This window comes from Pectinophora gossypiella, chromosome Z (assembly GCF_024362695.1).
Source record: "Pectinophora gossypiella chromosome Z, ilPecGoss1.1, whole genome shotgun sequence".
In the NCBI taxonomy this organism is placed as follows: domain Eukaryota; kingdom Metazoa; phylum Arthropoda; class Insecta; order Lepidoptera; family Gelechiidae; genus Pectinophora; species Pectinophora gossypiella.
The window spans coordinates 7,454,577-7,480,330 of NC_065433.1; the positions used below are offsets into that span (position 1 = coordinate 7,454,577).

A 25,754-nucleotide genomic window follows, 5' to 3' on the forward strand; every position below is an offset into this window, starting at 1 on the left:
AACCGCACCACTTACAGGTGTGATCTTTATCACGCTAAGCAGTTTGGCTAACGATCAGCCTGTCTCTCTAGTCAGCTTAAATGTTTATAAATATAATGTTAGTACTTTTACATAACTAATAAAAGTCCTTGGTCATGCGTAGCACTAGGTTAGTGAAATTTGAAAATCAGGATAGTGCAAGTGATGTTACCGCCTTGTTCTATTAACAGTTCGTAAACAAACAGGGAAATATGACGAAGAAATAAAACACGAATCCAACAATAGGTCTTATTATTAAGTTTATTATCACACTTACAAAAGATACACAATATATCACGATGGCACTAGCTATCAGTGCTACAGCAAACGAAACTCATATCGATGTTGATGACGGAACTAAACGACTTCTCTACAAAGCCTTCCTAAATCAAATTCATTTATCAGAATAAATAGAGGCAAAATGAATTCCTTTGATGATTGCACCAGAAGGAACCAAATTTTAATTTCAATCAGTAAATATTAAGAAAAAATAATTTAGAAAAATATATTCGCCTAAACAACGAGTTATAAATATAATATATATAATTTTAATATAATATTTTTTTTCAGTGCAGCTCCCTTGACTTATCTCAAATGTGCATAAAATAGGCACAATTAAAATAGAGAGGTCTATAAATCGATAGAAGCTTACTACAAGGGACGACATATATTACTTGCTCAAACTGTGCATAAACTTGGAAAAAATATGGAGTACGCTATAATTGTACCCATTCACATCTACGTTTAACTTTATCTTATGTTTTGAAAAACTTTGGCGATTATACGTTAATGAATCTATAGGTAGGTGTTGAATGTTAGCTGTTGACAGACACTACGGACACTAAGGCAGGCCGAGCGGCCCGACCGTCGGGCGGACGACAATAACACTACATACTAATATATACATAAGGTGACAAATTAAATTCATGGAAAGGAGTCTTTACGTTGCAAAATTAATGATAGGTACTTGATTTTAACAGAGAGATCTGTATAAAGTAAAGAAAGTAAAAACTTAAGAATAACTTGTCTAATTAATTACATGAGTAAAACTAAAACTGAAATCTCTGAAAGTAGGCGTTAGGTATAACTAAACGTTGCTAACATCTAGACGTTTGGAGAATAAATTGACTAAACGTTATGACCTGCGCTAGTCACTGAAAATGCAGAATCTGCAAAATTATTTCAGCATTACAACTCTAATAATTCGGCCTTGTTCCTCATCACCTGTATAAGTCGCTTTTGAGCAAAATCGCACAGCACAACCTCACGTTCATTATTAAGATGTTATAATAGTTGCATTTTCAGTAAATTTGAGCAGTCATGAAGGAGAGGGAGGGATGTGAGGAGAGGGGGGTGTTTATTTGGGCGAGGGTGCGCCGCGGGCGGGGCGCGCGGGCCGCCCGCCGATGCCGCCGGCGGCGCGGCGGCGAGCGAACAGCGCGTCGAGTCCGCGCAGCGGCGGCGTCGGCGTCGTCTCCGCACCGCCGCCCTCCGTCTCTGTTTCACTTTTGCTCTCGTCGCTGGTGCTCTCCTCCGTGGTCTCCGATGATGTCTTCCTGGGCGCTTCGGTCGGACCCTGTACATCAAAACAATGAGTTAGGGTTCGCTCAAACTTACGTTGTCACAAAAGAAGGGACCAGGCGATTGATAGTACCTCGGTGCTGAGCTTCCTCTTGAGGAGCGGGTTGGGGCGGCGCGGTACGGGCGTCACAGCGACGCGGGGCTTCGGCGCCGGCGACACCTGCAGCCGGTTGCGCACCTTGCTGCGCGACGAGTCCGGCGACGCCGGCGACGCTGACGATGTCGATGGTGCCTGTGGACGAATACGTATCATGAACAACCGAACTTGTAGGTACCCACCAACTTTACGGTGACCTATTTATGAAAAACTAAGATTCGGTTTCATAAAGAAATGTAGAGGTATAGCAATGGAATGTTATATTACCTCAGCTTCAGGCTCGGCGTCGGGCGCGTCTGACACGGAGGTGTCTGCGGTGTCAGGCGCTGGCTCGGTGGCGGCGGTGGCGGCGGCGGCGGCCGCCTGGCCGGGCCGCGGGCGTGCGTTAGGCCGAAGGTTGAGCCGCGCGCCCGGCCTCAGCGACGCCGCCGGCGTGCGGAGCCCCGGCCTGCCTCGTCTGCACACAGCCATTTTATTACGCTCCTTCTTTAACCGCGTTATTATATTGGCTAATTTTGGCGCCGGATGCATTGCAAAACGATTATCCCACGCAAAGGGCACGCACCAGAACAAAATTTTACGAGGGAGTTAAGTATCACTTGTTGCTTCCCGGTGCAAGGAATCAATAGAACTGATGCCAATGACGTACTATAACTATAGGTTGTTGTCATTTTTATATATTTCCGAATCAATAATTCAGTTGCAACATCCGTGCGAAGCGCACAGCGCAGGTCAGGCGTATCCCGTTCACGCTCTGCGGCTAACTTCAGCCGGCGACGGAGGCGGCTGCCGGACCCCGGCTGCCAGCTATATACTACGAAACTAGGACATTTCATATACCTAGTACATACATTTCCATACTAATCAATACGCCCAATCTCTTGTCTGTACTAAACGACAGTAAAGACAACTTGTTGATATGAAGGAGTATTCCGTAACTCATTCGTCTTGCAAAGCTGCATTGAAACTGCATTGGAAATGCATTTCTTTGTGTCAACACAGTAGTGGTACCTTAAAATGGACGCGTGTACTTCGAGATATCCTTAAAATATATACTGAAATATTAAGTAAGTACATACACAGTGATCAGTACCACTCTTTAAAAACTTGTAGGAGAAAACGTAAAAGATTTAATTTTTCTTTGTAAGTATTTGACTTTTGATTACAAAAAACTAAGGAATTTTAAACATTAACAACAAAGTTAATAATATTTTTAAATTAAATGTGAAGTAAATATTTATTGTTAATTTTCAACAAGATAGAACAAAGGAAGAAGTTTAGAAGTAAGTAAATATGTTACGTGTCACTTACTTAGGCTTAGGCATTTTGCAGCTGTTTAAAGTACTTACACAAAAAACTAGCAGTTTTATTATTATTCTTTGATATTTAAGCGTTGAAAAAATGACTATACAATGCAGGAAGTATACCTATATAAGCAAACAAAGAGTGATTGGTTCAATAAACATCAGTGTTGCCCTACTGCACGTTAAATAAAATTCATTTTTACTACTCTTAACTAGTATTTACAATTAGCTGTTCTGTGCAAGTAAATACGTGGGATACCTATGGACGTATTAAGAACTTTTAGTACTTATGCATACATTAAACACCTACAAAAAATTGTTGGGCCCAAAGCACAGTTGTGCTTGTAGATGGTTACCGATAAAAAAATACAATGACGGGAGTGATCATCTGTTGGATGGGTGACGGTTTAGTAGCTTTCATATCAGGGCTCAACGGGGTCCTTGGTCCCGTGGTTAAGCGTTGGACTCACGATTTCTCCACCGGGATTCGAACTCGGGACTTCCGGATCGTGAGCACGGAGGCCGTGGTACATGTGGTATAGATTTTTACAACTACTTCCGCGGTCCAATGACTCAGCGTTGGGCTTAGTCCGGTGGACTTGGGTTTTAATCCCGGTGGGGACATATTACAAAAGTCACCTTTTGTTTGGTTAGGATATTACAGACTGAACACCCGATGTTCCGAATGTAAAATGATCCGTGCTTCGGAAGGCACGTTTAGCCGTTAGTCCCGGTTACGACTAGTTTACTGATGTAAGTACTCTTAAATTAGTCATGTTATGTTGTGATAAACGTTATGATGATGGTGGAGTTACTTACCCGTTGGGCTTAGCGGGTGTGGGGGTAGTTTCCGAGGGCTCCGCGCTGGAGCCGGCGGCAGTGCTGTCTTCAGCGGGAGCTGCGCTCGTGGTCGTCGTCCTCCGCAGGCCAGGGCGAAGCCGGGGCCTGAACGAAAAAATAACATCATATAACCTACCTCTTTTCATTCCAACTTTAGGAATTCCGTCGAGAATGCCCATTTTCGGTCATGTTTTCAAAATCAATTTAATTTTCACATTAAAAAAGTTACGACCTCCTTGTCTAGTGGTAAGAGCGTTGGTCTCTTGATAAGGATCCCTAGTTCGGTTCCCAGTGAGTAGTTTATTTAGGACATTGCGGGATGATCACTGGATTATCCGAAAATTAAGATGATCCGTGCCTTTGGAGGCTCAATAGTAATCCTGACACCAGGGTTGATGAGGTCCGTCATTGATGGCACAAGAATATCAAAAAGTTAGGTAAGAAGCCTAAATATTATAATGTTAAAAAATCGTTTTTCAGAGATACTGAAGTCATCATCATCATCATCACCAGCCCATTAACGTCCCCACTGCTGGGGCACGGGCCTTCTCTATGGATGGATAGGGAGATCGGACCTTAAACCACCACACGGGCCCAGTGCGGATTGGTGGTTATTAACGACTGCTAATGCAGCCGGGACCAACGGCTTAACGTGCCTTCCGAAGCACGGAGGAGCTCGAGATGATTTTTTTTTTGTGGTCACCCATCCTATGACCGACCTTTGCGAAAGTTGCTTAACTTCAACAATCGCAGACCGAGCGCGTTTACCGCTGCGCCACCGAGCTCCTCAACTACTCAGATACTGAAGTATGATCTATTTACTTGTATTTATGAAGCGGTAACTATGTTTAATGTAATATTTTGCGAAACAGAGAAGCCTATTGACGATGACCAAGAAAATATTTTTACCTGGCTACGGGTGAATCAGGAGCTGAGCTGCTGGAGTCTTGAGCAGGGGACGGAGTAGTGGAGCTGGGCCTTGTGCGGCCGGCAAACAAGCCTCGGCGGCCAAACGCCTGCTGCAAATAAAGAGCAACATTTTAAACCCTTTTGTGAGCGTACTACACGATTGCTCACATACATTTTCTAGGCGTAATAGACGCTATACATAACTATCGTGTTGCTAATTCGAACTATTATATATAATTTGGAAATATATGTAAATATATTGACTAAAACAATTTACGGTAAGTATTGATATTTCCTTCTTAATTTTTAACATGATAATAATATCTTACAATAAACTCGCAGCGCATAAAATCGCTTGTAGCAGATCGCAAAGTTTTTAAATTGTAATATTTATAATCGTAAAGGTTATATTTACCTTGGTGGTCAGCGGCTTATCAGCAGCAGCAGCCGTGGAGGACTCGACGGCGGCAGCGCTGGCGGCGGCGGCGGTGGTCTTGCGCACTCCGTTTGGCTTGCCGAAGCGACCTGGTGACAATATAAAATTCTACATGAGTCATCGGCCACGTATGATGTAAGTATTTCTAAATATAAAATCAGATATCATTCGCCTTATAAAATATGCAGAGCAAAATAAAGTTGAGACGTAGTCCTCCGCAAATACTTCAGGACCCCGCCGGCGTGATTGACGATTTCCCTCAGTGCTATTAGCGGTATATAACGCAAAAGTTGATGGTAGGGCTGGCGGAGGAAGACCTAGGACTTACATTGGCCAAATTGGAGATGTCCTTAGAAAATGTTTAGTACGATCTACTCTGAACCGGCGTGCGTGTATGAAGCGATTTGTGGATGTGGAGGAAGCAAGAGAAGTGTGTCAGGATCGAATCAAATGAAATTCTATAGTCTCTGCTTACCCCGGTAGCCTATTTACGCCTATTTCAAATAAGCCTGAGTTTATCCGCTCGCTTGCCCGCCCGGCCTTCGACCTGCGCGCTACTTTGCCCCGTTTGCCGACCGCCGTGAATCAACTTTGCCCGTTCGTTTTCGCTACTTAGCGCGGTGCCGTGCGGCGTGGCTCGAGTTCGACGAAACCATTCATTGTGACTCAACTTGTTATTAGAACTCTGTCAAGTGTTGTTTTTTATGTTTAGAATAAACAAAGCTATTTATTTAAGTGCTTTGTTTATCGATATTTGACTACAGTGTAAAGTTATCATAGGTTGAACACAGAGCTAGTGCGTTTTTGAGCACGATTTGTGTTTGAACGATCATATTTCAAAAATTAAAGCGATAACATAGGGTTTTTTATTTTTCATTACAATATATATACTATATATATATGTTTGTTTAAATAACTGAAGTAAGTTCCTCAGAATTCTGAACACGTCAACATCGATGGTTGCATGCGATTCGAACCACAGGGTGAATGCCCTCGAAAGGGCTTTGTTGGTTTTTTGGTCAAAGTGGCGTGGTTCAAGTGTTTTATTTAATTTCTGAATGTCATGTGAATCTTAACGATATTATTTAGGTTTACCTACCTCTAATTCTAATATTCCGTCGACTGTATCGATCAATCAAAAACTATACCTATTTACCATTTTTTTACACTATTGTACAAAAAGGTTGTTTTTTGTAAGTTGTAAGTTAGTAATGTAATTTGTAAAACAAATAGTTTAAGTAGTTAGAACAATAGGGCTATTGTCAAAGCGTTCTGTACGACAAGCGATCACGCGCGAGTTAACTCAGATAAAGCTGTAGTTAATGTTTTTATTGCACTTTAACCGCAATCATGTTTACGGTGTGAGAAACTGCTACTACAGAATAAGTAAGTACATTTGTATGTATATTTGTAATTATACTAGTGTTGGCGTCGTACGGATGCTTAATTTTCCTGCGCATTTTCCCGAAATTTTTCTTTGATTCAAATGATTAAATTGCCTAATTGATCGAGCCTTTTAATGTGATGCTCTGTCATACGTGTTGTCTTCTTCTTCTCTCGTGTGGGTTGTGAGGTGGATTACCAGCTTCATCAACCCTGGTGTAAGGGTTACTATTAAGCCGCCAAAGGCCTCTGACATGACTCATGTAACGACTACTTACTTACATTGGTAATTAGTAACGGGGACCAACGGCTTAACGTGCCTTCCGAAGCATGAATCATCTTACTTTTGGACAATCAGGTGATCAACCTGTAATGTCCTAACCACAGATTATATAATACTAACGTACTAACCAAACTAGGGATCACAATGAAATTTTTGTGCTATTTCTCCACCGGGATTCGAACCCGGGACCTCCGGATCGTGAGCACGGAGGCCGTGGTACATGTGGTAATAGATTTTTACAACTACTTCCGCGGTCCAGTGACTGGGCGTTGGGCTCAAACCGGTGTTCTTGGGTTCGAATCCCGGTGGGGACATATTACCGAAGTCACTTTTTGTTTGGTTAGGATTTTACAGGCTGATCACCCAATTGGCCGAAAGTAAGACGATCCGAGCTTCGAAAGGCACGTTAAGCCCTCGGTCCCGGTTTCTACTTACTAATGTAAGTACGTAGTCGTTACACGACCCATGACAGGAGCTTTTGGCGGCTCAATAATAACCCTGACACCAGGGTTGCTGAGGTTAGTCATCCACCTCACAACTCACAAGATAGACGAAAAATGTATTTTTTTTATTTAGTTAGGGGTATGTTTCACAATCGCTGATAATTGTCTGATAGCATTTTTCAGAACTTGCGTAGTAGATTGCGTATCAGACATTTCGCTAGCAAATGGTGAAAAATGTCTTAATTGGGGAGAGTAGTACCTACCTATTTGAGAATTTCCCCAAAATCCAAATCGACAGTCGCTTAATGCACATTCGCAAAACAGTCGCAAAGCATTGCAGTAATTAATATTTCACAATCACAGTAGCAGTTTACGACTAAATTCCGTTGCAAAATAGATTAATGTGTTTATTATTGCTAATAAAATATCTAATTAAATTTCCAATGTCGAAGTATTCTTGTCGGAAACTGTAACTCTCGCCCTGGCTGTACCAGAACATTATTACTAGGTAGCGCACGCACACCACTTTCAATAATATTTGTGAGAAGATCGAGAAGAGTCAAGAACAACCCAAATCGTTTAATTCGTATTTGATTACATTGTGTTTACCAAACTGAACAAAATTACTTACTTGAAGTTAGAGTCACATTTACAACTCCAATAATTGTAATCAATATAATTCCACCATCGAGGCGTAGATAGTTCCATCACTTACCTCGTATTTTGGTTGAAGTTTCCTGTGGTGCTTCAGTAGCGGCTGCCGGGGAGGTGGACGTGCGAGCTCTAGCGCCGGGGCGGCCCCTGAACCGCGAGGGGCGAGTGGAGGGCGCCGCCGTGGTCGTGGTGGGGGCAGGCGTGGTCGTCGTGGTCGTCGTTGTGGTCGTCGTTGTCGTCGTGGTCGCCTCCTCCGTCGTGCTCATAGCTTCCGTCGTCCACGTCTCGTCATCCGTGGTGGTCGTGCCGTCGAAATCTACTGGGTCGCTCACTTCGTTGTTCAGGTTCTCCCTCGCCAAATACGCGTACAGATCCAGAGCCACCTTCTCCATAGCGGTCATGGTCGTGTACTCGGTCGTGTCCAGCTCGTACGGCGTCGTCGTCGGCTTGTAATCCGCCGGCAGTTTGGAATCGTCAAGGATTTCTTGGAACCTCACGTTGCTTAACAAACTGTGGCCTTCTCTGGGCGAGTCTTTGGAGCTAGACGGCTCCTTGATGGTGGTGGTGGCGTCGGGGATGTCAGTGGTGGTCCTGCTCTCTGCGGAGTACCTGGTGGGGGGCTCTTTGTATTGGACAGGGATATCTCCCGAGTGGGTCTTGAAACTGTCGAGATCGACAAGTTCTGAGCTAGGGCGCCTGAAACAAAAAAAATATATTTTAACTACACTGGGTGACTTGTCACAATTATAACACTTAAATAATGTTTGTTGTTAAAACGAATCAGTGCCAGTTTTAATCTCGTAATATAGACTGTTCGCATGCAATAAACTCACGGACTGCATAATTGAGTTTCTTGGTATCTTTAGCTAAATCGCCATATTTTGTGATATTCCCGAATTTGGGTCTTCTGAGGTTTATTGGTTTGTTGTTGTAAGTACCTAACATGAGCACGTGTCCTGCTCCTGGTCTGGCCGATGGACTCGTCGGCAATGTTGTCGGTCTGGTGCGAGCGGCCGCGGTGCTTCACGGCCTCCGAGGATACTTCGGGCACGTAGGTGGTCGAGCTCGCGGCAGCTAAGTTGCGGCCTCTTGGGGGGAAACGGGTGCTTGATGGTAGTCTGAAATGAAATCCCCCGTCAATCACAATTTTTCATATATGTATAGCGGTCTCTATAAGTACTAGTTCTCGAAAAACAATTCACAAATACACTTCACTTGAAATCGGTCGCTAGCTCGAACATTCACAAGGTTTTCTAACTGCCTTCTTTATGTCTAGAGCGTCAGAACATACACCAATCATCGTTGTTGTAATGTTTAGTACCTATAAATAATTGAGTAGTGTAATTACCTGTCTTCTTCAACGGTTTCCTCGACGGGAGCAGGCGCGGCGGTACGGCCTCGCTGGCGGGGCCGGCTCGACGTCGGCACAACCTCGTTCTGGTCAGGGGCGGCCGTCGTCGCGCCGCCGGACCGGTCGATGGTGCTGTACTTGTTCTTCGTCTTGCTCTCCTTGGTTATCTGGTTCTCGTCCTCCTTGCCCGGCCCGTCGTGCGAATTGTGCACCGGAGCCGCCGTCGTCGACGAAGGCTTCTCCTTCAAGTCCTTGCCCTCCTTCTTACCATCCTTGTCTTCCTCGTCGTAATAATAGTAAACGTATTCGTACTCGTAGTCTTGACCGTTGGGGCCCTTTTTGACTTGAATACGCGAGTGTTGTTTTTGTTCCGACCCGGCAGTCTCCAGCTGCACGTTAGAGGACAGCAGCCCGGAGTTAATGTCGTCGATGCTGTCGAAGTTGATGGGGATATAGTCGAACCCCTTGGTGACGGGCGGCGTGGTGGTTAGCACGGGCTTCTGTGTGGTGGTGGCAGCTCGGTTACTCAGCTTGCCCGACTCAGACATGGCCTCCAACGCGACCGCCATCTTCGGATTCGTTTCCACATCTTGTATATTTTCTTTTATTTTAATATCTTCAAGCTTGGACACGGGAATGTCGATCTCTATCGACTCGGACACCTTACCCTTCTGCCCCTTTCTGAACTGAGCCTTTTTATCCTCCTCGATGGCGACAATGCCCTCTGTGGGGTGCTTGCCCTTGCCGCTATGCAGCTTTTTAATAATCTTTTCATTGTTATCGTCAGGCTTCACGAAGCGATGTTGCGGATGCTTCTCCGGGATTTTATGAGAGGTTTCAAAATTTCTTACTGGTGTTTGTTGACCAGAACTAACTAGAACGTACTCCTCTCCCGGCCGCGGCTCTGTGATGATGTCCACGTCGGCGTGTGCCCGGTAGACGGAGCAAACCAACAAACATCTGGAACAAAGGAAGGAGAGTTGTAGATGCTTATCCCTTATTAAGTTACGAAAGCATTGCGTCGGTGCGTGCGGAGTCAGTGCTCCGTGAGTCAGCAAGACGGCGGGCGGTCACAGCTGCGGGGCAGCCTCCAGCCGCCGCCGCCGCCCACCGCGCCACGAGCTGCTGTGACTCATCTGAACGTTTCATCATCACATTCCTCACTTACAGTACCTACGCATTCAGAACAAAGCATAATTACTAACATAAACATTTCAAAACACTACAACACAATATATCTCAGAGTGGCATCTGCCATCGAACTATAATTTATGCACGGTTTTTGCGAGTTATCTGTTTCGTAAGTATTGCATTTGCATAGATCGATATGTTGCTTTGCGGTCCTAACACAGTGACACGAAGCAAAGAAATTGTGTGAACAATTGCTAGATGACTACAAAACAAGCATTGCAGCGGTGCAATAGTTGCAAATGTGATGTGGTCGTGAGAAATTGCCGGCGAAAATCGGAGCGTGGGTGATTATTACGCATGCCGATTCCGCACAAGTGCAGTTCGATGAAGCAACGCGACATGACGATCACTTTCGCCTCTGCGGGCACTCTCACGCGCCGCGCCGCCGCCGCCCGCGCTGCCGCCCGCCGCGCCTGCGCGTGCCCATCCCAACAATACATTCTTACGGTTACGTCTTCATGGCACTATTATATTTTTCCTCAATTCTCCACACCACAACTGTCTGCTGACCACACAAAATGTTTTCTATATTATGTGTCACTCACTGCCTCACACGCTGTACACAATAATTTACAAAGGAAATAAGTAAGTAGGTAGATAGGTAGTTACTCGATTTATAAAAACTTGTCACCGTAAAAGCATTATAAAATGTTCCGATATGAATCACGCTCGTTTACTTGTATAAATCTAATTATATCGAAGTCGGAAGGCGACCGCTTCCGTACAATTTCTTGTGGAGCTTGCATCGGCACGCGGAAAACGATCGAGGGATAACCACGATAGGCTAAAATTAAGTACTATCGATATCAAAAATGGCAAAGTGGAGAATGCGTCATTCCGTGGACATGAGTTCAATGTCGTGGGACTAATTAAAAAGGACAAAATGGTCGGTAGTCGGAAAACACACATTCAGCCTCCGTGGTTGAGTTCAACCGGAGTGGTACCCACGTACCGGTTTAATTTCACTAGATGTAAGGTCGCGGCGCGCGCAAGGCTAGGTGAGCGTGCGGCGTGTGCGCCGCGGACACACTCAGGATGTAGGAAGGACCAAGCAACCTGGTCCTCAATTGCATGTATGTAGGTACTTAAATGCAGTAATATAGCAGCAAATGAAAGGTTAATGGGTATAAGGAAGCATAAATTCCATCGTCCTCACTTTGCGATTATCGAATTTTTAGTTAAGTACATTTAAAATTAACATAAATAAAATACGAGATAAAAACGTGTACGGACACAAACGCGTGGTTCCTGTTGAGGAATTAGAAACCAACAATTGTCGAATTAAACGGTGCCTTAAAATAACTAGGCAGCCTTTCGCCGGCTCGTTACCGTCACGACATTCTACGTAGGTACCTACCTACCACCTAGCCGAAACTCAATAGAACAATTACCGCGTTGCGTGCACCGCAAGTAATAATTATTGACAAGAAATTGTTTTTAATTGCCACAACAAAATGTCAACAATTAATTTAAGATTTTCTAAATTTCGTAAACAAAGAAAGAGAAATAGGTACTTATTATATTGTTTTACAATTGACACCTATAAATGCACAGAATTGTCAGAAATTGTTTGTTGCTTGTTACCCTCATGGAGCTGCGTTGTGTTTGTTTTTAAAACATTAGTAATTTAGCCGTCACGAACTGACAGTGCATCACACTGTCGTAACAACTGTAACGTAATTTTCATTTGTCGTGAGCAGATTGCATCTGGGTTCGTCAACCGCCGCTTCCTCCGACGGGCGCACACACACGACGTGGTCGCACAAAGGGAACTCTACATCACTTCGAACCTACCTAACTACAAACCCACTTTATAAACGGAAAAAGTATTTGAAATCACGCAGACCTCAAATATGAGGTGACGAAGTCGAATGAAGAATGGTAAGGTAGTTGCTACGACATATTACTATTAAGACTAATTGTATACAAACTTACACCATAATATGTCAATGATTAGCCAATGTCTTTAATGGCAGTAGGCGCAAGGCTAAGCTCATTATACTTCTTAATTAAGTTACACGTCGGATTAGTCGGTTAATGGCCGAGCGGTGGATTCTTGGCAGCGACCGCGGTGCAACCGCTTCACGCATTGTTAGTTATGTCATTGTTGGCTGGAACGACCATGAAACACCCGATTGCAGATATAAATGCTTAGACAAATGATAACATTGAGTAGAAACGGCGCGCTGCAATCGACGCAGCACTTTTACTTACACACAGCAAACAATGCGATAACAAGCGGGGATAAAAAATAGCGTAACAAACAGATAACGAGACTAAGGAACGCTGCAGTAGGTACACTGCTGTGCCCAGACACAGAGGGCACAGGAGTTCCTGCCGGAAAACTGAGAATTAAACGATCAAAGCCGTTTGAACAGCATTAGCGATTGTACTCCGTGAGACCAAAACCGCTTGCATACGAGTAGGTCAAGAACTCTACAATTCTCACACATTCATTGCATTTACGCGTAAATTGTACATATTTATAAAATTGTTGGTAGCTACCTACGTAATCAAAAGCTTAGTAACACTGAGACCATTGTTAACAAAATAGTGTGTGGAGGTTAAAACGTCATTAGATTAATTTTGTAAGTAGAGGCTTAGTAGAGGTGAAGAAATTGTAAGTGTGTTTGTTTTTGAATTTTTAATAGGAGTCTGACTTCTGCTTATGCAAGAAGAATGCAACGAGCATCTGGGGAGATGTTTGTTCATACACCGCCGCCGTGTGTAAGTAGGCGCCTATTAGTTTAGTCAGTGCGTAACATTTAAATGCCAATAATTTACGTAAGATGAGTCCTGGCAAGAGACCGGCTGTCTCAGGGTCACAGTTCACCACAAACTGTCATTTTATGACTTCCTACATTAGTATGGCATTTATTCGAGTTGTGGCCGACTTGCGCCCAATCGGCGGCGCTAGGCACTCGATATTTATGCAAAAAGTGTTTTCAACCAGCTCCGCAAGGATAGCTACTATCTTAAAGCCTTGCCATGGTTGAAGTAGCGAGTGTTTATCTCAATTCAATGCAATAAATTAAGTGATAGCTGCTCCGCGAACCAGACGCTTCTGCGTTGCTGTCTGTTAAAGAATTATATATTAGAGTGCGGTGCTCTCGCCTCGTATGATGATTACCTTTCTATTAGGCCTAAGTAGATAATCGATTGAATATAAAACGGCCGCCACCGAGCCACCCGGATCTGCCTGCGTAAACTAATTTCTCCGGATTTGAGTTTATGTAACGAACTGGTCCTCGTTAAATATTTGTCAACTGGTGTTAAGTACCAGTCTTTTTAATTTATTGCACATTAATTGTTCCACGACATTGCGATGTTTTCAATTCCCGATGCAAATGTTGAAAAGTTTTTATGACGTCCTATTAACGGATAATGTATTTTACTTCATACTTCGTTTGACTTTCGTCATCATCCTCCTGCCCTTATCTCATAAAACATATATTCCTCTTCCATTCATTTCTGTCAGACGTCATCTCAGTACTTACACCTTTCACACGCATATCCTTCTTAACACAATCCATCCACACTTTCCTGGGTCATCCTCTACCCCAATATCCATCCACATTCATACTCCTAACTTTCCTCGTTATATGCCTTTCAACCCTCCTCATTATATGCCCATATCATGCTAACCGCTGAATCGTTTAACTTTATATGTAGGAAATGGAATTAAAAACTTTTATTAGCATTTGTCACGAAGTCAGCCGGCGGTAGTTGGCGGTAGTGAACTCCACTACTGGCCAGGCAAGCAGGCACACAGACAAGTGTTGCTAAACTGTTTGAGTAATTACTTACCACAATTTACGTTTATTTATTAGAAAGTGTTATTGTATGAAATATTTTTGACTGATTATTCAGATCAGCAAAGTCGTGTTGAAGGTTACAACAGTAAAATATTATTGAGAAAGATTTACTAAATAATGATATTAATGATGTCGCAAGCTCTTGCAACTTTGGAATTTTGAATAAAATTTATTGATAAGTTACACATTGTGCGTCTGCTGGTAGGTCAGACAAGCTATCTAGTTAGGACACTGCATCATCAATTCATAATGACCAAATGAGAGGTATTCAAACAAATTTATTTGTATTGGCGTAACTAAGTAGGTAAGTACATAAAATTACTCGTAGTTAATCGTAATAATCTTATGCGCGTCACGGTGTATCCAAATAAGTTTATAGCGCTTGTAAAATGAAGCACACGTCACATGAACCGTTAAGTTGTCCTTTTTGAAACTGTTTGATAAACTTCCTTGGTAGAGTCGCGTGATGCAGTCGGTGTCGGGTATCGGGTGGTTGGCGACAACGTTGACAATACTGCGGCTTGTAGTCGCTGTGTCCTGCCACAAGGTCCGCGGCCGCTCATGTCAGCGAGGTCACCAGTGAACGTACCGCATACTCAGTACGTGTATCAATTGCCTATTATGTCCTCTTTTATTCCTTGCTAGTGGTCACGCGGCCATTTAACCACCTAACTACCGTTCTATAATGACCCATTACTCCTTTGTTACTTCGCCAACGAATAAAAATAAAACCGCTGGAATTAAGCACTATTAATAAACGTGAGAGAAAACGGATCAAAATGAAAGAATCTCAACAATCCTAACTTCCTTGAACGTGAAAGTGTGATAGTTAAACATCATTAAGCAAAGATTGATTTAGAAACGAGTAATATGAATGATATAATAATGCCGATGAATACGTTTCAAAATGAAAGGATAATGAACGTTAGAACATTTGCCCACTCGCAGACTTGGCAATCATATAACAATCATGGCTGTTTTAACCCCTATTCAGCCGAGACAGGCTTCCCTGCTTGACAGCATAATAAAGATTAACATCTTTGAGAGAAAATACTGGCAATTGTCTACCGCTAAGACTAACCTGGATAATCTAGACAAAGAACTATTCGTTACATACTGCCACATTGTAACAGCATGTTTTTGGTCTTGTTTTGTGCCTAGGTAGCATGGACTAGACTTTCAATAAAAGTCTACAATTAAATGACAAGAATCAACTTGCAAGTAACAAGACAATACGCCATAAAAGAGATTGAAAAGCTGAGTTAAAGAGAACATAGCCAATTTACATGATTAAAAAATAATACGTAGAGTACTCGTAAGACTTTAATACCGTAATCAATCATACGTCGAACGGTATTACAGTTCATCAACCCTTGTTTAGGCTAAATGGTGGTCACGTAATAATTAACACCAGAGGCGTGCAGCGCACACTAACACGGCGCGCGCGCCTCTATCAGTCACTTGCAATGCAATCGATGCCAGCGATCACAATAACTAGTTCCATTGCAAAACGGACAAAAGTTCAGGGATAAATTAGTCATCAATACACACTTTTTAAACAATTAATAGTTTCGTTTAACTGTAAACCTTGAAATACAATTAAGTAAATCTCAAAAGATTTAATGCAATCTCCCGAACTCGTAATAAGTAAGTATTTCTCAGTGGAAAGTGAACAAGCAAGAATTCATGTAAGTAGAAAATTACGAAAAACGTCTGTGTTTACTGTTCTCCGAAGTAGGCGTCTCGGTTTCGTCTCATAAATTGCCAATTGCATCATCCATTAGACCTGCGTCTGAAAACTAGTTGCTATGTTATGCCGTGTTCATAATATGAGTAAGTTATTACGAGTTTTTGGAATTCTTTAAGGCATAATTTAAGCTAAAAAGTGATTTATATGCGAAGTGCAGGCGACTAGTGAATGATTTAGCGTTAGTGAAATACTTATATGTACGGACGGCGCGACGCGGCGCGGGCGCACGAACGGAATCACAAGTCACTGCGGCTGACACTACATATTGCCATTGCCAGCGCGTTGCCGCCACACCAGAATACATTACACCCTCTGATTCACACATTACTCACTTGTTTTTTTAAAAAAAAAACCGTCTAAAATACGCAACCAAAAATTCCAATGCTTCAGTTTCAGTTCCCGAAATTGGCGGTTAAGGCCCTAAAACGCATGTCAAGGACAATGTACTTGCTAAATACCATCGCTTCCTCAGGTAGAAAATCAACTTTTACCACAATGCCGACACATAAAACACGTTTCGTAAACAGGAACCGTTCATGCGTAGGTACTAATTTATGCACAGAGCCTGCCCCACCCTTCAGCTTTCAACCTCCATACAAACATAAAAGTTTATTTTAAGGTTCATCTTCGAGTTATGTCGATATACGTATTAACATAATAATGTGCGTTGTGTAGTGGTATTTAAGCGATTAATCAGATTACAGATACGAGTAGTAGGTATTTCGTAACGTTCACGGCATGTGGTCTCACGGACATGGAAAGAGCCAAGGTCAGGCCTGCCGCAGCCGTCTTGGCGTTCAGCAACCACGCAGGGCGCGGCGCCTGCGCAGCAGCGCTGATCTTATCTACGAGGCGCAGGTTCAGGACCACCTGGTGATTTCTCCAACTATTATGACACTCACGCAATACATTTGTCTCAACAACATGCGAAAGTGGGAACGCTACTGAAGAAATCCCAATAAAAACGGACGTGATAAAGCGATAGAAAGGACATCACTATTGCAATTCGCAAATACTCGAATGTATTATTCATACGTTATCTCACTGCGCGTTTTTCGAAAGGTCATCGGCGGAAAGTGAAACTGGCCGCCGAAAGTGACGCTTACAAAATGCGAAGATACACATAAATATCCGATTATGTCGGTGGCCCGACTGCGAGCCGCCGCGACAGGCGCGGGCGCAGCGACATCCAGTCAGGCTCGCTATTACAGAATTTCATCAATATAGACCTATTATGTATAACCAAGGTATGCTCGCAATTGGAGCAGTAACTCGATTCTATTCCGCCTTGCACCAAGCTACCAGTAAGGTCAGCTTTACAAATAATTAACTACCTAATTTAAACTCAAACACGTGGTTCTTGCATGCATTCATATTTAAAAAACTACATTAAATAATTTGCATTCTGGTCACATCAAAATTCTCTCAAATCTAAACTAGTCATAAATTATTCAACTATTCATAAAACCAGCTAAGTAAATAACAAGTTTATTATTTTTATAAATGTCAGAGATAAATGTTAACTAAGATATTTTCTTAGGTACTTATTTCTTAAATTTGATCCAACAATAAATTTGCTGAGTAAGTAACTGAAATATGTTATGACTGAATTATATTAATCGCAATATCATTCCAAGATCACTTTCTCACAAATCTAGCGGTAATAGCGCGCTGTGAGTGTTTGTGCGCCCTATTGTGTAAGCTGGGCTATAAACCACCGGCAGCAATCACTTTTTCACCATCAATTAATATACTTCCTTCCCTTTCGCTCCGGTCATCGCCGGCGTGACGATATTTTGACCATCAGCTATTGTTATTACCCACCGATTTATGCGTACCAGTCACGACGCGCCGATCGTCTGATCGTCTACTGCATATTACTTTCATGATGTGAGATATCTAAGTGTAATTATTACAACACTTTCATACGGTAACTCGGCGCCTATCATGGAACGCACGATTATCGAATGTTCTCTAATAAATAACAATGCAAAACATAGATCGAGAGTATGACCTGGCCGCATTCCGGGCGCGGCATCGATAAACTCGAGTGGCATTGCAACATTCCATAGATTCCATCATTCGGCTGCAACTACACAGAAGGCGCACGTGCCGAGAAAAATGCTCCTGTAATTTTCCGCTACAAGCTTGACCGAGCTGAAATTATTATGTGTTGCGGCAATTTTTGTTGGATTAACTATTAGCATGGTTGCCAATCAGGTTCCTCGCGCTAAGAATTTCATGCGATAGTATCGAGTGAGTAGATAAGATATCTAGAGGCGGTATCGCAAGCGCGGGTGCAGCGGTAGCAGCAGCGGCAACGCGGCCGACACCGGTTTTGAGGATTGCGTAAGAATGGAAGGATTAGATGAGTGCGGGTCGTGACCCGCCGCTGTCCTCCGCCACCGGCCGCCCTTGACATATCGGATCATAGATGTAGAAAGTGCTAACATCAAACTCGACGCTCGCACTCGATACATTGTGCCCTGGACAACAAACACTCAGCACACCGTTGCGCAACCCGCGTGCTACAGCCGAGATCTTTAGTTTTAGCTCAACTTAGGTCTATTGTCAGAACGACCGATGAGAATTTCTGTGTCTGTGTATTTTTTTTTATTTGGAACCAATGTATTTTCCCACGGAATCGCGTTTGCCTCATTGTGTCTATACTTGGGGTCTGTCTATGTAATCAGACTTAATGCAATTAGTTTTCTAATAATCGTTACCTAGTTATCAAGTAATAAAACAATGCTTGTGAGTAACGTCTTTCGAATTTAGGTAATTAAAAAGAATGGGCTTAACTTATACGGCCGGATGGGCATCGGATGTAATAATGGCTTTAAGGCATGTTATGCAAGAGTAAGTTCATTATCATGACAGTGCATGATGGTGGATAGTGCAGAGGTTGATTTCGTTGCCATTGATGTGCGAGAGGCGAAAGTGGGCGTCCGACGTAACATCTGCGTGCCGGTGTAGCGGAGTATGTGACGACGACGCGCGCCACTTGCGCCCGAATAAATGCAACAATGTCTCTCTCTTGATAATGAATAATACATGTGCAGAAGACTGAGTATTGATAACTATAGCACTAAAACACTTAAGTGATCATTTAGCTATCAACAAGGCTATTATCATGTGTATATGTTTAAGAAGGGATCTATGGGTTGACACGTAAAAGCGAAAGTGAAGGTCGGAGTCGTCCGCGAGAGTGTTCGAGCGCCGCAGCGTGCGCCCGCGCTGCGCTGGGAGCCCGAGGACCGCGTTATATAACTACTCTAATTGCCAGTGACTAGTTTCCGGGGCATGTCATATGTTACTTACATGTTACATTACTCATCACATCAAAGCTCTATTAAGTATCACGACCTGACGGTTGATGGACATGTGATAATTATGAAGTCTACTTAGTCGGAGCGGCAATCGTATAATTACAAAAATAATGTTTTATTGATTAACACTCGTGAGGTACATTCATTTGTGTCAAATCTGTCTTAACGTCAGTCGAAAGTAATCAATAAGAAACTAAGAAATTAAGTTACAAAAAATTTGGACGCAGCCCGCCTCTAGACAATCCTGATACATAGAATCAAAAAACTTGTAATGAAAAGCGAAAGTGAAGGTCGATGAAGGCGTGTTTGCGCGAGAGCAGGCGTCGTGACCGGGCCTGTACCTACACCGACTAGATTGTCAGGCCACAGGCCACAGGCCATATGAAGCTAGCAGACCCAAACCTACTGATCTCGGCCTTGGATACTGTAACACATTTTAATCTGTTTCTAAGTCCGAACGAAAGAATTTAGATGTGTGTCCAAAGGTCATCTTATAGATTTAAGGAATAATACTCGTGTGATTACTGACATAATGCACATGAAACCATGACAGAGATGTAACAAAAGGTGGACTTATCTCTAAAACAGATATCTTCCAGCCACTCCTAGATAGTTTGTTAGGTGTAACCTTTAGTGGTTGGTAATTAAGTTACAGCTCTTGCAAATGTGTCGTGAAAGTAAATTATTGTGAAGGAATAGTAAACAATCGTGTGGATATGGAACCTTGTTCGGCTCCCGGTTACAACAGTCGTCCGGAGAAACCCGCCGGGCTCGCGCACATCCGCGCAGCAATACGCGACGAACGCCCGGGCCACTGGACGGCCGGATGCTGCCACTGCGCATTCGATAAATGGCGAAATATGCTAAGTGGACCGGCCACGTCCTTTCTATTCAATTCATATTCACTTCACCAAAGATCTATTCAAATCATTACAACACTTTTAATGGCAGCAACAACTACTTATAATTAAAAACAAGTATTCACATCCTTCGCCGGCATCGGAAGGAAAAGCACAAAATAACTGCAATTACAAAAATAAAGAGTGTACATTTTACAAGCGTGAACACACCTCACGGATCATTACAGTATCTTATGTGCTATTTGATCGCGTCGTAAATATAAATTGGACTTTCTTTCCCGCATGTGCTAAGTCTGTATCAAAAATTTGTGCGCCGCTAAGGAGAAATTCAGACGATTTGTATTCAAAAACAAAAGCCGAAACCAATTTTGCATTTACGACGAGTGACAAGCATTACGTCGACCCGAAGCGAAAGTGAAACAATTCTAATAACCATAGCTATGTTCAAATTACCTAATTAGGAAGTGTCGCACAATAACAATAACATTACGTTTGTAAACAATTCTGCAAGGTTTTATCTAGATAAACGTAATATTTACCGCACACGAGAAATTAAAAAGATCTAAGTACTTTCTTCGCAAAGAATGAACAATGCCTATTATATTTAGCGTTACTCTCATTTAGTTACCGCGCGAAGTGACTAAGAAAAAAAATATAGGCACGTTATTAAAATGTTACGCAAGAATTTTGATATGACTACTTGTCGTAGATCATCATGTCCCTAGCAATAATCCGTTTTTCACAGGGTTTGCTTACCTAACCTGAAGATTTGACAGGTCCGGTTTTTTACAGAATCGACTGCCTAGCTGACCTTCTAACCCGCGAAGGGAAAACCAACCCAATACAGGTTAGGTCACATACCTCCGAAAATGCATTTCTCGGGAGCTCGCTGAGCACGTGATAATCATTTATGATCCAAACATTAATCCGAAAACAAATTCGATAATCATTGGTATAGGCCAATGCTGGATTCGAACTTGCGACCTCAAAGTGAGAGGCAAGCTTTCTACCAACTAGGCTACCACGGCTCTCACCCCATTTAAGTACCTATCGTAGATGTCCGAAAATATAGAATAAAATGTGTATTTTTTGTCATCAGACTAAAAACGCAGCTCGTTAACCGCCATTAACGGAGATAATAAGTAACTGCAGCCAATATCTTTTAGTATATATCAAACACAAACAGAACGAGAATTTCTGGATTAGACAGGCGAGGACCCGAATGAGGTCAACGATCTTACGTACAGCCTCCAATAAATTTGAGAAAACACATCCTGTGAACATCGATCCAAATTCTTTTTAAAACTGACTAACAAAATTACAGCAATAAAAAGTACTTTATGTTTTTTTAAATATCTATGTGTAATACCTAGTTACTTTAAATCATGGAAACTTAGCTTTAAGAGGCTTTAAAAAAATAAAAAGGTTTTGTACCTGACGACGCATACCTCACCATTTCAATACCTAGTATTTGATACAATAAATTCTAACCGGGTGAGAGCGCTCTCCATTTGTCCGGCCAGGTAGTTAAATGCCATATGCAGCAAACAATAACTCATGCCTAAAATGTAAGTATATAATAAATTAATGCATAATGTGAAAATAAATCATCAAAATGTTGTGAAGCCTGTTCTCAGAACTTGGAGGAAAATGACTCGCCGATTCCAAATGAAATCACGTCTTGGAGGACATATCAAACCACAAATACCTACACAACTGGTTCGTTGTAAGAAATTATAACGCCCTTGTGCTCACGGATATCGTTTAAGTATACCTACTTATGTACATTTTTTACATTAATATCTAAAGCTACACAAACATTTAATCCTTAAATAACCATCAATAATCGAAATATCTGTACTCACACCTCGATTTTCGCTTACGGCCAATTATTCGAGAGTTTATTTCAGTATAAATATTAAAAAAACACATCAGTCTTTTTTATCGATACATTCAAATATTGCTTTTATGAATAAATTTATATATTTATTATACTATTGAACAAAAAAGTTTTAACGATTATTATAGCCAAGGAAGGCACGCGTTGATGTCTTTTATATGAAACGGTAAACGCGATAACATATTTTTACTGTTTTAAGTTAAAAGTAACAAATACACTTTAGAAGTAATATTATAAATTGTATTAAAATTTAAATGAAGTTAAAGCAAATTAATTTAACCATATGTCGCCTATTATTACTACGGGGACGAAAAACCTTATAGAAAATTCGTTCAATAACTGATAAACTGATAAAATACGTATTAGAAAGATCGAACATCGAAATACTTTCATGTGTTTTCATTGACTATGGACGATGTTCTGATAACCTACGAGTGCGTATAAACCACTCGTGTACCAAACTACTCTAAGTCAACTCTGAGACGTTGCCCTGGGTCTACCTCCTGGATGTCCAGGTAGACCTCAGCTCTATTAAAAAAAACTTATTTTTTGTACTGAAGTTACAGTTACTTCAGTTATAAATCCTACCTGAGTCAAAGTCTAATCAAATGGAGCAGCTTCTGACGACGGTAAGGGTCTACCCACCAAATAGACATTACCGGTATCAGTCTATGAATGTAAAAGGAGTTTCCTTCCGCTTCTTATTAAGCAGCATCAATGATTTCTCCCGTTTAGAATGCCTTTAATTACAGCTAGGGTTGGCAAAGCCAAGAAATTCGGGAAAGTCTTGTAAATTTACGTCCGGTCCTAAGTAATTACAATATGTAATTGTACTTTAATGTCTGTATTGCGAATAATAGCTTTTTCTACTTCAGAAGAGTTCACGGTAAATATGGAGGATTATTGTTTTACCAATATCAAATAATAAGTGTAAAAAGAGGTGGTCGAGTGGTGCTGTAAATTTTGTAATTAATTTCTGATATGAACCACAAAGGTTTTACCATTTTTTTTACTAAATTTTACTTTCTTAATTATAGTTTAGAGCCATGGAGGTGTCCGTCTACCACACGTAATAAATCGACGTCATCTTCACACTTAGCACCTATGTCGCTAACAATATGAGAGAAAGCTCCAACAATAAGTTTGTTAGATCATCTGCTCAATTTCGCCTACCTACGCCTCTATGAACGCGGCGTGATAACTCGCAAAAATAAATTAGGTAGGCATGTTCTTTTACAAAATTGATTTCTTCACGACTTGAATTTAATCATACAAAACGTATTTTTTTAGCTTATACACTTTGCCTCATTGAAGGAAGTATTTTATTTATAATTTATGTGTTTGTATTGTTTTTAATACTTGTGTGAATAATAATATTTAAACCTATAATATGATTGCATTACCTAGTACACTATGTTGTAAAATCAAACGATTGAAAGTATACAATGTCACAGACGCTACAAAGACGGTACAATTTAAAGTCTAAAAGCTACCACTACATTCCACAAGACCCTGTAATGAATGCAGCCATGCAAGATTTCTCTAAGAGCAGCGAGTTTGTCTGTCTGTCGCATCTTCCACTATCTACATAAATATCTAGTTGTGCATGAGAGGAAAATTGCACATAAAATTAAGCTTTACTGCAGAAAGTTTACGTCTGTGCGCCGCCGCAAATTTGCGGTAGCGACGCGTATTATATTAATTTTACATAAAAATTGAAATAAATCTCTGCAAATACTGATTAAGTGGTAGTTTATAGGAAATGCTGTAAGTGGTGGTTGTCGGTGCGTAGAGCGCGTGCGCGGGTTGGCGGCGGCGCGGGCGGGCGGCGGCGCGGCGGCGAAGGCGCGGAGACAATATGCGCGCGGCAAAGTCGTGCATATTTTAAAAGCAATGTTTCGCAGCCTTCATTGAGAAACACGCGCCCTCATTCGTGATGCCAGCTGACTGCCGTTGAGCAATGAAAACCTGATTTCCACAGGAGAAATCAGATAGGATTTTCGCAGTATCATATTTTGTCCAACCGGAGACATCCCCGAATATTTTATTACGTAAAACCGCCTGCGTACTCACTATTCACCTGCACAAATATGTGATGAAAGTGACAAAGCTGATATCTTCGCCGGTGGTTACTATTCTAAGGTACTCCAAGTTTCGAACATTGCTTGTAGAAAGTGTAGTGTAATAATTAGTATCTTTAAATTTTAACGTCTCTTTAACTTATCGATTATTTTAAAGTTACTCGTAAATTTATTTCGTTAAAATAGAGAAACGATTTTATGAATTCATCGTATCTATTATAATCATAGTAAACAGGTGTAAGTGTGTATGTTAGGTGTACAGTTCAGTGGTAGATAGTTTGGTACTTACAGCGCTATCCTGAGGTACATGGTGCGTGCGGCTGCGGCGGCGTGTGAGGGTGCTGGTGGCGTGGGGCGCCGGCTCGCACTGCGGGCTGCAACAGAGACTCACATCAGCACCCGCGCCTTTCCCAAACGACACACAGTTGCGACAGTAAAGCTCAACGGGGAAGCTGCATCGCACATTTAAATGCAACGTTAATGTCAGAGAGCGTTTAAATGCCAATTGTGGCGACCTTTCGGGTTGCGCAAGCGAGGATCGCCGGTCGTGTGAGAAAGGCGAATGCGTGCAGGGATCGTGGGCAGGGGTAGGACGCACCGGAGGGGTGACACCGCTGTCGACTGGCGACGCGGACGGCGACTAACCTCGCCGGCGCGCGCGCACCTCTTACTTATAGCCGCGCGCCCACCTCGCGCCGCGCATGCAGCCGCGCACCCTCGGAGCGCCGGCGCCGCTGCTCCTGGCTACACCCTCAGCTACAGCATCATCATCTCGTTACGTTTAAACTTTCATCTTTGCATACTTTTAAGTATTAAAATTTGCCATTACAAACATCGTCGATCGAGCGAATCATAGCTCAGGCACTCCTAACATTCCATCCTCAATACGCAACGACTACGCAGGGCGCCGTACAATGCTTGTTACATAAGATGAGTAGATGCTGACATGATCCAGATCTGCGTGACTAGATCAAAAAATAATCAACTTATTAGCACACTTATCGCTCTATAGAGCACAATGAAACAATGTCAACAAAACGCTATTGCGACTCGTAAATGTCAGAGGCTTAGGTAACGCCACACGAAACACTATCAACTCTTCAAGTGTGTCTAACGTCATATCACATAACATCACACAAATTCTTTACTTTTTAGTTTTACCTCTTCTTGTTGATTACTATCATAGATATAGACAAAAATCTGCGTTAGCTGCCGGTCTGACTTCAGTGGAAGTATGTCTGTATCTCGACTCCTAATATGCCTCTTTTCAAATAAAAAAGTTAATGATTAAAACACATAATAACCTAAACAAACTTAAAACAATGTAAAAATTAATGATTTTAATCTTTGCCTATTTACTGGTAAGTTACATATAACCCATAGGTACTTTAATATACTTTTTATAGTATATACCTTAGTCAAGTATAGACAAGTGCAGATTCTTTGTCACTTCGTAATCAATCATCCAAATTGAATGAGAATGTGCGAGCTAAGTTGTGTGGTTGCTTCGTCACAGTTAAGTAAAGTTC

The 25,754-nt window shown here is 42.1% G+C and overlaps 1 protein-coding gene across 2 annotated transcripts; it reads right to left on the bottom strand.

The window, feature by feature from the left end:
• Positions 1-253: 253 nt before the first annotated feature.
• Positions 254-24,858, bottom strand: LOC126380770 (mucin-5AC). 2 transcript variants are annotated; one of them, XM_050030369.1, is made up of 11 exons: positions 24,824-24,858; positions 24,515-24,599; positions 9,297-10,259; positions 8,887-9,066; positions 8,010-8,644; positions 5,165-5,274; positions 4,750-4,859; positions 3,820-3,945; positions 1,964-2,153; positions 1,673-1,831; positions 254-1,594 (listed from the first exon to the last, which is right to left on the bottom strand). In XM_050030369.1, exons 2-11 carry the CDS (start codon positions 24,532-24,534, stop codon positions 1,376-1,378), a joined length of 2,712 nt encoding a protein of 903 aa, XP_049886326.1. In that variant the 5' UTR covers positions 24,535-24,599; positions 24,824-24,858; the 3' UTR covers positions 254-1,375. The 2 variants fall into 2 exon arrangements, with proteins under 2 accessions (XP_049886326.1, XP_049886325.1); XM_050030368.1 differs by having other exon boundaries at positions 24,741-24,851.
• Between the last annotated feature and the right edge of the window lie 896 nt (positions 24,859-25,754).